The sequence below is a fragment of the Rhamphochromis longiceps genome, linkage group LG3, assembly GCF_057381845.1.
Source record: "Rhamphochromis longiceps isolate RC_006_pf linkage group LG3, R_longiceps_female_GT1.1, whole genome shotgun sequence".
NCBI classification, from domain to species: domain Eukaryota; kingdom Metazoa; phylum Chordata; class Actinopteri; order Cichliformes; family Cichlidae; genus Rhamphochromis; species Rhamphochromis longiceps.
In genome coordinates, this window is record NC_140559.1 from 16,605,393 (window position 1) to 16,619,210 (window position 13,818).

General features: G+C 41.9%; 1 protein-coding gene across 1 annotated transcript in view; it reads left to right on the plus strand.

Moving 5' to 3' along the window:
* Positions 1-13,818, plus strand: part of LOC146673177 (polymeric immunoglobulin receptor-like) — a 193,811-nt gene that overhangs the window by 85,637 nt on the left and 94,356 nt on the right. Inside the window, exon 3 of the mRNA XM_085400933.1 lies at positions 12,881-13,210. Within this exon, the coding sequence (XP_085257059.1) occupies positions 12,881-13,210 (330 nt within the window). The remainder of the gene's footprint in view (positions 1-12,880; positions 13,211-13,818) is intronic.

Genomic DNA, 13,818 nt, shown 5'->3' on the forward strand with positions numbered 1-13,818 from the left:
AGTCAAAGCAACAAATAAAACATTAATAAGGGCATGACATGAAATGTAAGGAACAGAGATGTACAACTTCAAAACTAATCAAATTTATGATCCACCACATTTATATTTTTGTTCACAGCCATGTACACATCAAACTCTCATCTTTCTGTCCAAAAACAAAACAAAAAGATTCCCTGTAAATTTGACCTTTTCCTTCAACTGTCCATTATAGCGTGGTCTTCCTACTTATCTTGACACAATACTCAGTCGCGTTGCCTGCTGCAAACTTAAAAGAAGTCTGACGAATGAAGTGACTGTGAGTGTGTCTGACGTCACGGTGTGTGTGAAAAGGTATCCAGCTGGGGCAGACATGATTCTGCAGGTCACCTGCCCAGTGGACAAAAAGAAATAAAATAGTTGTGTGGATGATATATGAATGATAATACGAAGAGCGTTTTGTGTCTCTCAGCCTGAAACAACTGTAATGCCACTTTCTGTTTTGGAGAAAGGACAGTTAAAAAAAGATGTGTGTTGTTTTAAGCAGTGATGAGAATAATGAAGATGTGATGAGAGAGCAACACAAAAGTATAAGTACAGGGATGATGCTCTTTACAGGAAGGGTCAGAGCAGACTCTACCTGCTGAGGCGGCTAAGGTCATTTGGAGTCCAGGGAGCGCTTTTAAAGACCTTCTATGACTCTGTGGTGGCATCTGTCATTTTTTACAGTGTGGTATGTTGGAGCAGCAGTTTATCTCCCGCCCCATGCATGTAGATGTTGCTGAACTGCAGAGCTGCTTCAGTGACAGACTGCTGCATCCTCGATGCATGAAGGAGCGTTTCCACAGGTCCTTCCTCCCTGCAGCTGTCAGACTGTACAATCTGAACTGCTCCCAACAAACACAGATGTTTACATCAGCGCTGTATCGTGCACTGTTTTATCAACCGATTCACACTACAACCAGGGTTGCCTCTTATCTGTATTTAATTTTATTTAATTTAACAACAGTATGGTACTCAGTTTTTGGTAACCATTGTCCTTCATGTAAATATGTAAGAATTGTGTATGTTTCTGTTCTGTGTCATGTGTACTGTTTGTTTGTATATGTGTTTTCTTGCTGCTGTTACACCCAAGTTTCCCCTTGTGGGACAATTAAATTGATATAACAACACTCGTGGTAAAGTTGTGGACTGGAAGAATACCTGACCAAGATTATCTTGCAATGTTTTGCAGCCGCCAGTCAAGCCGGTAGATAAATGTCTGTGATTGTCGCAGGTGGCTGTGTGGCTGGCAGGAGCTCTTTCCTATCAGTTTGTCCCCACCTTCACCTATGGTCACGAGCTTTGGGTAATAACCAAAAGAATCCGATTCTGGATATGAACTGCAACTCTCTTTACATTGGCCTTTCCTCCACCCTTCTCGTTAGATTGCAGACTGTCCAGAATGCGGCGGCACGCCTTTTGACAGGTAGCAGGAAGTTTTCTTCCATCACTCCTGTTCTTGCTGGCTTGCACTGGCTTCCAATTAAATACCGTATTCAATTTAAAATATTACTTTTCACCTACAAAACCATTAATAACTTTGCGCCGAGCTACCTCAATGAGCTTCTCAGGTTACACACTCCTGTCAGAGCACTTAGCTCTGCTACCAAAATTCTTCTGGAGCAACCTCGTTCTCGGCTGAAGTCTCGCAGTGACCGCGCGTTTGCTGTAGCTGCCCCGGTCTTATGGAACAACCTTCCTGTCGCTATCCGGGCGTCTGACTCTATGCCACTGTTTAAATCACGGCTTAAGACTTATTTCTTTAATCTTGCCTTTCCACCCAGTTAACACTTGTGTGCGCTGGTACATTTTTTATGCTTGTGAACTACTTTTATATCTTATGATGGTTTTTATAATTGATACGTGCCAGGTCCTTTCTCTTTTCCCTCCCATCTCCCTTTTCCTATTTTATTTTTGTCAAGCACCTTGGTATACCCTTGTTTTTTTAGTGTGCTTTATAAATAAAGTTTATTTATTTATTTATTATTTGTTGCTGTTTAAGTTTGTCAATTTCAGACCTCTGTCTCTGAAGTTCAACGTTCTGCATTTCCAGGTCTTTCAGTTTTGCGACATGGTCTGACAGAAAAGAACATAAATAAGTCAATATGAATTTTATTTATCTGCATCATTTGAATCTTTTCATTTTTAGTAGGTTAGATTATTGAATAAATAATGAATAAATAATAAAAATAAAAAAATTAATGAGAAACGTTAGTGATAGATTCATGAAGTGACATTGATATCTCTGTAACAGGGGCTCATATGAAGGTTTCCTCATGCTGTCATTTTTCTCACTACCTGACATCATACTCTACCTTTATTCTCTTGTTTTAAGGTCCTGATTTCCACTTTCTGTTCAGCCACTGAGGCAGTCAGCTCTCTGAGCACAGCATGGATTTCCTGTGGACAGGGTTGTTGGTTTGAAATCTGCTGGTCAAGAATTTCATTATCTGCCTCTGTCTGATTTGTGGAAACAGAGCAGACCAGAAGCAACAGCGGGAACTTCAGCGTGATCTCCATTCTGTCAGTGAAAACTCAACAGTATCTGTGTGTCATCTGCAAACCTGACTGACTTTTATATTACACAGTACAGAGGGGAGGTCACTGTAGCATTAGATTCAACCTTATTCTAGTGAATCAGTGACTAATGTAATCTTTATGACTTCAGATGCAGTACAAGGAGAAGAACAAGTGAGTATCAATGATTGTCAACTGATAGTAAAACATGAGCATGTGTGTTTCCACCAACTGACCAGAGCTTAGAGGACAAATATCAAAATGTGTGCTCAGATACAGATGTTTAAGCAGCTGTGAAAGAACATATCTGGAAGTTTTTGGCACTGAGGAAGTAATTGCCTTTGATTATGGAATTCCTCTAATAACTCAGAGCAAAAATACTCTAAGCGACAAAATGCATAAAGTAATCTTTACAACTTTTACAAGGTACAAGACTACAAAGAGATAAACAAGTGAATGTCAATGATTATCAGCCGTTCATAAAATTAATCAGCACGTGTTGTTTTAGAAAATCCAATGTGAATGTAGGAACCATGAAGGTCACTGACATGGTATAACTTGAAGATGAACTTCTACTCTTCATGTGTAACATGACACTTGGTTGACCACCCTTCCCACTGCAGTTCAATAAACCACAGCTGTCCTTTTTTGTTTCTTTCTTCTCTGACCACTTAGGTGAGAAAGCTAGTGTTCAATGCTTTTCAGAGAATGAATTAATCTCTGACCCTTCCACTCCAAGCACTCCTCCAGATGCAGTGAACAATCTTATAAGCAATACAAGAGCATGCTGAAGAGTCTTGGTTGCTAAATACAGCAAAAGTATTCGGCCCCTTGAATTTTTCCACATTTTGTCACATTACAGCCACAAACATGGATCAATTTTATTGGAATTCCACGTGAAAGACCAACACAAAGTGGTGCACACGTGAGAAGTGGAACGGAAATCATACATGATTCCAAACATTTTTTACAAATAACTGCAAAGTGGGGTGTGCGTAATTATTCAGCCCCCTTTGGTCTGAGTGCAGTCAGTTGCCCATAGACGTTGCCTGATGAGTGCTAATGACTAAATAGAGTGCACCTGTGTGTAATCTAATGTCAGTACAAATACAGCTGCTCTGTGACGGCCTCAGAGGTTGTCTAAGAGAATATTGGGAGCAACAACACCATGAAGTCCAAAGAACACACCAGACAGGTCAGGGATAAAGTTATTGAGAAATTTAAAGCAGGCTTAGGCTACAAAAAGATTTCCCAAGCCTTGAACATCCCACGGAGCACTGTTCAAGCCATCATTCAGAAATGGAAGGAGTACGGCACAACTGTAAACCTACCAAGACAAGGCCGTCCACCTAAACTCACAGGCCGAACAAGGAGAGCGCTGATCAGAAATGCAGCCAAGAGGCCCATGGTGACTCTGGACGAGCTGCAGAGATCTACAGCTCAGGTGGGGGAATCTGTCCATAGGACAACTATTAGTCGTGCACTGCACAAAGTTGGCCTTTATGGAAGAGTGGCAAGAAGAAAGCCGTTGTTAACAGCAAACCATAAGAAGTCCCGTTTGCAGTTTGCTACAAGCCATGTGGGGGACACAGCAAACATGTGGGGGACACAGCAAACATGTAGGGGACACAGCAAACATGTGGGGGACACAGCAAACATGTAGGGGACACAGCAAACATGTGGGGGACACAGCAAACATGTGGGGGACACAGCAAACATGTAGGGGACACAGCAAACATGTGGAAGAAGGTGCTCTGGTCAGATGAGACCAAAATGTAACTTTTTGGCCAAAATGCAAAACGCTATGTGTGGCGGAAAACTAACACTGCACCTCACTCTGAACACACCATCCCCACTGTCAAATATGGTGTGGCAGCATCATGCTCTGGGGGTGCTTCTCTTCAGCAGGGACAGGAAGCTGGTCAGAGTTGATGGGAAGATGGATGGAGCCAAATAGAGGGCAATCTTGGAAGAAAACCTCTTGGAGTCTGCAAAAGACTTGAGACTAGGGCGGAGGTTCACCTTCCAGCAGGACAACGACCCTAAACATAAAGCCAGGGCAACAATGGAAGGGTTTAAAACAAAACATATCCATGTGTTAGAATGGCCCAGTCAAAGTCCAGATCTAAATCCAATCGAGAATCTGTGGCAAGATCTGAAAACTGCTGATCACAAACGCTGTCCATCTAATCTGACTGAGCTGGAGCTGTTTTGCAAAGAAGAATGGGCAAAGATTTCAGTCTGTAGATGTGCAAAGCTGGTAGAGACAGACCCTAAAAGACTGGCAGCGGTAATTGCAGCAAAAGGTGGTTCTACAAAGTATTGACTCAGGGGGCTGAATAATTATGCACACCCCACTTTGCAGTTATTTATTTGTAAAAAATGTTTGGAATCATGTATGATTTTTGTTCCACTTCTCATGTGTGCACCACTTTGTGTTGGTCTTTCACGTGGAATTCCAATAAAATTCTGTCTGGACAATGTCATATCATGAGTAATAATTAAAAATAATCCATATACATAAAACAAACACATGCACACACAGTGACATTTTAGACCTTCAGAATACTGTATATACTTTGGGCATCTCGGTGCTGATCCAGAATCCTTACATTATTATTTATTACTAGAGCTACAATAATAAAGCAATGAGGAGGGGGAAGTAATAAATATGAAATAATGTATTTATGATGATTCCATTTGTTTCACTATCCACTCTGTGCAGGGCAAAGCTTATTACATGTTTAAACTGTAGAGATACAATAATTTTACTGCTGTAAAATCCAAATTTTGTCTTATTTAAAATATAAATCTAATATAATCTGCTTCTTAATGTATGTTCTTTAAAATACAGTGTGGCGTGGGTGTGGTCTCTGGCCAGCTGCAGAGGAGGGGTGACGCAGTGAGCTCCCGGGGCGGTGCAGGGGCAGGGTGAACAGGTGTGCTGGGATCTGACAGTGATTGTGTCTCTTTATATGTTGGCAGTGACAGTCGGAGGAGGAGGGCGGACATGACAGCAGAGAGAGAGCGGGAGTGTCTGTGTCCCTGTACAAACGCACAGTATTAAATAAAAGTTCGGCTGTCGTCAAATTCGCTCCAGCTTATATTTCTTGGGTCCAACGTTACATATAGCTTGTGTTTTTTAATATATCATAATTATAATAATGCATAATTATGTGGACATGCATATTAGATCGTTTTTTAGTGGAATATAATCCCTCCAGAAAGGCAGGAAAAGCTATGTAACTTGCTTTAAAACTAAATATGTTCCCTAAAACGGTGACAGAGCTACAGACCCATGACAGCCTTACACAGGTAGCCAGCAGCTATGACCAGCACTACTTGTGCAGTTAATAAAAGGACAGGTAATGTTTGTCGCCCTGTTGCACACACAGCACGCTCGTTTGTTTCAGTTCGTCAGTTGCAACAAGACAGCTTACCAACGTGTACGTAATAAGCTGATACTCCTGTGTGCTACACACTACAGTGTACGCTGTACACCTACTTACTGGTTTTGTCGCATCAGTCTGTGTCTCTGAGTTAACTTGTGTTTCTCCTACAGCTCCGGACCGCTAAAAATGCGCGTGCTCTTTGTGAGCTCGTTCCCGGCTCGTAACCAGCGCGTTCTGCCGTCAAGGGCGATCATTGGTTAAATGTGATCATGTGACTGATGCAAGCCAGATCCTTTTATTTAGCAAAACTATGATTAATAGTTAAATATTATTGTTGAGGGGCACAGACAAGACTCCGCAAAAATTTTTTAAAAGTTGCCTCAACAAAAGGGCACTCTGGGCACCCATCAGGAAAGGGGCGGGTGCTCAAGCCCCTCCAGCCCCCCCCCCCCCCCCCCTGCACGTGCCTGCTGTTACACCATCGTAGGTTATACAGGCACTGATCCAATAGGTGTTTTGGCAGCCATCTGCTGTGACTGGTTGGGGGTGACGGAAAAGAGACGAGGGCAGATGGCGACAGGATAAAAGACACACATCAGGAAGAGACAAAGTTTATTACTCCTACTGATTAAATATCACAAACAACAGCCAATACAAACTAAACAACAAGCTAACAGGGGTGCTGCAGTCTTGGAATAAAACTGCAGAGATGATCAGTCTATGAAACCAAAGGTGCGTTTTATATTGGGAGAAGTACCAAAAATGTAAATAATGGGATATAAACTTGGCACTAGGACAAGCAAATGATTTTAAACTGGGCAGGAAAAATAAGATGCTTTTGAGTGGAGTCTCATGGGTCCCCCAAATATTTGTATCTTTACAAAAAATAATAATAACCAAAGCGCAAAAAAAGAGTAATATTTGGCATAATTAAAACTTGCCTACTAAGAATGACATAAAAATTACATAAAGTAGCACAAACACTTTAATATGCCACGGGTAAATTGAGCTGTGGCATTTTTCCTTTTTAAATCCGCCTTTTTTCTGAGCTAATTGAAAGCTGTTTAGAGATCCGTGGTTCTTTCACAGAAAATGATGCATTACTGTAAACTGAACACAATATAAAGTATTTAAAATGAGTTAAGCTTTACACATGTGCCGCAGTGACATTACTGCAGGTGTGATTCACTGACAATCACTTCCTCACTGAATGTTTCAGTGGTGCAGTTGCTCGGGCCTCTGAATCTCTGTTTTTTTGTATTTACCTGCTGCTGATGCTCCTCATGCTTACCTCTGGTCTTACCTTTGCTTCTTCCCCTCTGCTTGGATCTTCACCCATGTGCCTGTTGGACTGTCCTCTCCTCTGTAAACTCAGAGACCTCCTTGCCCTCCCCATTACACATTCTGGCTAAACTTGATAAAAAAAATACTGTAAACCAATGTGTCCTGCATTTGAGTCCAATTATCATGAACATAATTTCTCTCTTTTTAGTTAATAGATCAGATTGTGTGCTTTATAACATGTTTCCTTTATTTGCCTTTTCTTTCTGTGGTCATGTTAAAAAGAAGAGTGTAGTATATTGTTAGAGAATTGAGCCTGTCCACAGTAAAATAGTCACTTCTTTAAACTTAGTCCAAAATGGTGAGAAGAACCTTAACCTCACCTCAGAGTCTGACCTTAAACAACATTCAGTGTTCTGTTCTTCTTTCTGCTTTGTCCTCTCTTGTTTTCATCCATGTTTCTAGAGTTACATTTATTTATACTTTGTGTCGGCTCAGTGATTTATTTTTCTGTCTGCAGGTAGAAAAATCATTGACGTTTGCAGATGACACAGATGCTGTTATGTTTTCAGTGACTGAATGGAGATCATTGCAGTTTTCTTTGTTCTTTTTCCACAGATCAGACCACGAGCAGACTGCACTCCAACAACCCCGTCCACACTACATTTGACTGGTACTCACACTGCCCTTGAACATAAACTAAACAACATGTTGATTCCACCATGTTAGAAGATTTATAGAACTATCATATCATCCCCTTTATGCCTCCGTACTTAAGTAAGTACTTAAGTAAGTAAGTACTCATTCACCCCTCTTTCTGTCATGGTATAAAAAGCTCAGGTTTGCACAGACACACATACTACGTCTGAAAAGAAGATCCAAGGTAAAGTGTTGGGTCGGGTAGTGAGACTATGCTTAATGGTAATTTGTGACATGACAATATTGCTGTAATTTCCAGAGAAATTGATGGCGGAAGGAAGAAGATCTTGCACAGTTCATTTTGCACTTGCATTAGAGCATGAAGCAAAGGTGGAGAGTCAGAAGACTGAAACTGACCAGTTGAAACAACAGCAGTTTTTTTTAATCATACGCACTGGACTCTAAACTAAAAAGTGATTATTAAATGTGAAAAAATGTAAAATTGCTGTACTGCATGGTAAATGGTTTGTTTCAGTGTCATGGAGCTGCAGATGTTTTAGAACATAAATCCTGAAAAATGCAACCAAAACCACCCCAAAAAAATGATATATATATATATATATATATATATATATATATTAGGGGTGCAACGATACACAAAATTCACGGTTCGGTTCGGTTCGATACTTTGGTGTCACGGTTCGATATTTTTTCGATACAAAAAAATGTTCATGCATTTTTAATTTGTCATTTATTAAAATTATAAATATATATTTTAACTCAAAAGTACAGTTTTTAAATTTAACCCTAACCCTTGTGCGTGTTTTTTATTTTGACAGCGAATGCGCACCTGCGGACCACTTATGTGCAGCCCTGGTTATTTAGCTCGTCATATTGCAGCCACAGAAATTCTTTTGTCCATGAAACCATAAAGCTGCACTTTCTTTTTGCCTTATAGTCTGATTTGTCATAACTTTTCCGTTTTGTGGTAAGCTTTTCTTTGGCTGTCACTTCTTCACCCTGACCTGTCTTATTTGGCTCAGCAGAACTGAAATATAAATCCTGCTGCTTTTACACACGCACTCACATAAGCTCAGCGATTCTCTGCGCGATCAACCTCTCACATGTTTAAGCTTGCTGCGGGAGATTTCACTTGTCATGTTTGCATAGTAAGCTAACGATTAATAAGACGATGTCAGAGGAATTGGTGCACAAATTATCATCACTCACAGATCAGTGCTGTCGCTCTCTATACACAGTTCGCACGATTGCAAAGTGAAAGCAAAAAAACAAGCGCAAATTCAAACGCGACTTCAATATGTCACATATTGACAGTGGCTCACCGATGCCAATGACATAATTACCCAGCTACATTTCTGAAAGAATGCAAAAGCATTGACATATATTTTTCCTACAATAGCCCGACGGGCAGGGAAGAGATAGATTTTGGTAGCCCGACTGAAAAAATCGCTAGCTCCGGGACGTCGGGCTAGCGATATTGCAAGCCCTGTATCTGATTGAGGAATCACTCATCTTTGGAAAAGAGAGTTTATTACAGAGAAATGGCTCTTTCCAAAATAAAAGCTATACTATCCGCTTCTTCTGGGCTATATTCTCAGCAGCATAAGGAGAATCATGTGCTAACAGCTGTCTAAATGACTCGGCTAAAGTTAGTAGCATGCTTGCTTTTTTTTGTCTGCTTCCACTTGTCTTTGCACTAGGATGATGTCGGCGTAAATGTGCAGTCATATTCGTTGTGTTCCCACTAGTGCTTTCAGGTTAATCTCGTTGAAATGACCTTAACGCCACAACACGGCAAATCTCCGTTAACGAGCTACCGCCGATCGCCCCGTGCATGGGGCTAGACGGCCAACACGTTAACGAGCTAACTGCGCTAACACACTAGTTCCCACCCATGTAATTGAGCATTGCATGGCACATCCAACATATTGTTTTACTTTAGTCCATGACTCGCTTACCTTCAGGGTCATACGTCACATTAAAACCAAAATAATTCCAAACGCCAGATCTGAATGAGGTTCAATTTGCCTGTTGCAAGTAGAGCTTAACTTCTGTCTCGCTAGCTTTCCCTGCGCTCTTCCTTCTGACGATGCTGTCTGTGTTGAGCGCTCAGTGGATCTGCGCTCGACAGTGCAGCCTAGGCGGAGTAGTCGAACACAGATTCACTGAGCGCTCAACACAGACAGCATCGTCAGAAGGAAAATTGATAAAATAAATTACAAATGTTGTATTGTTCGATACATATGCGTACCGAACCGAAAGCACTGTATCGAACGGTTCAATATCGATACGAATATCGTTGCACCCCTAATATATATATATATATTAGGGGTGCAACGATACACAAAATTCACGGTTCGGTTCGATACTTTGGTGTCACGGTTCGATATTTTTTCGATACAAAAAATGTTCATGCCTTTTTAATTTGTCATTTATTAAAATTATAAATATATATTTTAACTCAAACGTGCAGTTTTTAGATTTAATGTTGCTGAAACAACAAAGGGATAAAATAAATCTATCTGATCAAGAAATCACTCATCTTTGGAAAAGAGAGTTTATTACAGAGAAATGGCTCTTTCCAAAATAAAAGCTATACTATACGCTTCTTCTGGGCTATATTCTCAGCAGCATATTAAACATATCAGGTCCCCATAAGGAGAATCATGTGCTAACGGCTGTCTAAATGACTCGGGTAAAGTTTGTAGCATGCGTGCTTGTTGTTTTTGTCTGCTTCCACTTGTCTTTGCACTAGGATGATGTCGGCGTCAATGTGCAGTCATATTCGTTGTGTTCTCACTAGTGCTGTCAGCGTTAATCTCGTTGAAATGACGTTAACGCCACAACACGGCAAATCTCCGTTAACGAGCTACAGTGCATCGCTCCGTGCGTGGGGCTGGACGGCGTCAACACGTTAACAAGCAAACTGCGCCTCACCTCTTCAGTTCTGAAAGCTGATGGAGAGTCTCGGGTGTTTAACTCCCAGTGAGGTTGTGATGCTGGCGGAGGTCCTGAGAGTGGATGACCCACCCTGCTGTCAACTGAGTTACTGAGGTCACATGGGTCAATGTGTGAGGGGGGGGGGGGGGGTGAATGGCCCGGAAGTGATCCCAGGACTATGTTATAGGTAGCCAACACTTTTTCCATGTTTGAACTTAATGTGACCACTAGAGGGAGGTATGTGCCTGTTAGTGCCATAAGCCAGCTGTGCAGCAGGCAGGTTGTTTGGCTTCATTTTTGCACAATGGGAGGAGGCGCTGTCGCGTCGTCCATGTTTTCTACAGTCATTGATTTGGACACAGCCAATGTGTTTAGTTTTACTCTTCCCCATGTGATGTCATTATGTCCATTTGTGTCAGCTTTTTTCCCAGGTGCCTCCACTTCCCCATCACCTCATATGTGTATGTAAGTCTTCTGTCTCCCTTTGTTCATTGTTGCTTCGTCTGTGTTCCCACCCCCATGTCCTCATAGTCACAGAGTCATAGTGTGTGTCATAGTGCCCTCATATTATCACAGTATGTCATAGTTGTTCATAGGTTTCTTAGTTCTCCTGTCACCAGCCAAATAAAGGCTCGCTTTTGGTTTCAAGTTCCATCTCTCTGCCTATGTCTGTTCGTGGGTCGTCTACATACACTCCACAACCGAGACAGGAGAGGAACCTGATAACAGCTGAACGTTCTTTTGTTCACACGGAAAATAGGTGTGAAAGGCAAAATTATAAATTGTTTCTAAAAAAAATTAAATAAAGCTGTTTTATTAAATGAATATATACATAATGCAAATGTGCTCATAAATGAGTTGACTCTGTGTTTTCAGAGTTAACAGATTCATTCAGCGATATTGTCTGGATCTGAAATATTGCAGGTACACGCAGAGTGCAGAGGATTTTTACACATACACTGATAATTGTTTTCTATAAGTCTCTGGGTCAGGAAGTCCAAACATGACGTCCTGAACTGGGCCTTAGAATAAGCTGAAGGATAACATTAGATAATCAAGGCAGGATGTGTTTTTGTGTCCATGTGTTTCTGATTCCAGGAGGAGCAGATACCAGGGGAGGTCGGATGTGGACGGGGAGGATTCGCAGCAGACTGCCACGTTGGATTTGGGAGAAGATAATAATATTTTGTCATTGTCAAAGTATAAAAGCTGTACAGCCCATTTCAGGGTTAGGGTTGGGGTCAAAGTGAAACTAGAAATATTTAGAATCACAATGAGTTCAAAGCGTGAGGAGGTCTGATGTTCCAACAGTGTTCAGGATGAGAATTATTACCTGCAATGCTCCAGTTTGACCTCATGGTGGCAGCCAAGGTTTCCAAGGCTCTTAAATGAACCACAAACTACAGGGTAAGAGTGAGCTGCTGAAAGTCAGATCTGTTCTTCAAAGCAGACTTTCAGCTTTATTACAAACTAAGAGTCGGATCAGCACAAATACTGACACAGAGATGGCTGCTGGCACTGCGCTGCTCTGCTGCACTTTGCTGTTTGTCCTTGTCTTCGTCTCTGCAGGTGAGATTGGACTAAACTGAGGTTCTCTCTGAGATAACAAGAAGTACAGGAGGATTATTTTCATCTGGATTCAGTTTGTCTGTGTGTGAAGGAGACACCAGGCTGGGTGGACACTTAACATCTGTAATCCAGCTGTGACAGAGACAAAGAAGTGTAATGTGTGTGTCAGTGTGATGTGTTGTAGTGTCAGGAGTCAGTATGCAGCTACAAAGCTTCTTGTTCAGTGTATACAAACAGCTGTAGCTCCATAAAGGCAGCATGCAGAGACTCACAGTGTCTTATAATGAGAGGCTGCTTTCTCTCACACATTATGTTCACTTATTATCAGCACATGTTGTTGTTCTGTGGAAGCTAACATCTTGTAGTTTCTGACACTTTGCATGTTTAGCATGAGGCTAAAATTCCCCCTCAGTGGGTCACTGGTGACCTGCTGGATGTTCAGAGGTTCACTAAATCCAACATGACTAAAAACTCAAATGTCAAAGTGTTGTTTCCTCTTTCAGAGCAGAAAACCATCACAGCTGAGTCTGGACAGGACGTCACTCTGACATGTCGAGCTCCAAACAACAACATTAGAGTAATAAAGTGGGAGAGATTTGACCTGGGAGATGATTATGTGCTTTTGTACCAGGATGGTCTCCCTGATTCAACACACCAGCATCCATCTTTTAAGAACCGGGTGGATCTGCAGGACAGACAGATGAAGGATGGAGACGTGTCTTTGATTCTGAAGGATGTGACAGTTCATGACGCTGGAGCATACGAGTGTCGTTTCTTCATGGAAGAAACTCGCTCATGGAAGTCCATCAGCAGCCTCAACCTGATTGTTACAGGTGAGTGAGTAGAGTTGAGTGTGTGTGTGATCAGAGGTGAAGCTGCTTCCTGGTTGTTGATGTGTGTTTGTTGTATGGATGAGCTGGTGGATGTCAGAGGTAGACAGATGTTTCTCCAGCTGTTGTCTTTGTGGCTGGTAGTCTAGAGTTGTAGAGCAGCATTGTTTGGTTAGAGCAGAAACAAAGACATTTATGAATCCGTCTCTTCTTCTCTTGCTCTCTAACTCGTCTGTAAACATGTGTGGGGAAGCTCAATGTTAAAGCCTACAGCTGGAGGGGGAGGGGAGGGGTGAAGCTGGTGGTGAGTCTGTGAAAGTGTCATGGTCTCCGTGCCTGCCCGGTCGGCCCCACAAGGCTACAATTGCTGTTGCTGTTTTCTCCCTCTCTGCCTGGGCGGAGCTCACTGTGGGCTCCCGCCCTTGGCCCACACACACACCTGACAACACTCACCCATCATCACCGGGAGCACTATTTGAGGCTGGAACACAGATCCTCTCGTCGCTGGATGATTGTACCCCTAACGTTAGTGTTCTCACAGCTCTTGTGCTTCATATCCGTGACTTGTGATTAGTTGATGACCTGCCTTCTCGTCTGCTTCAGATCCCCCC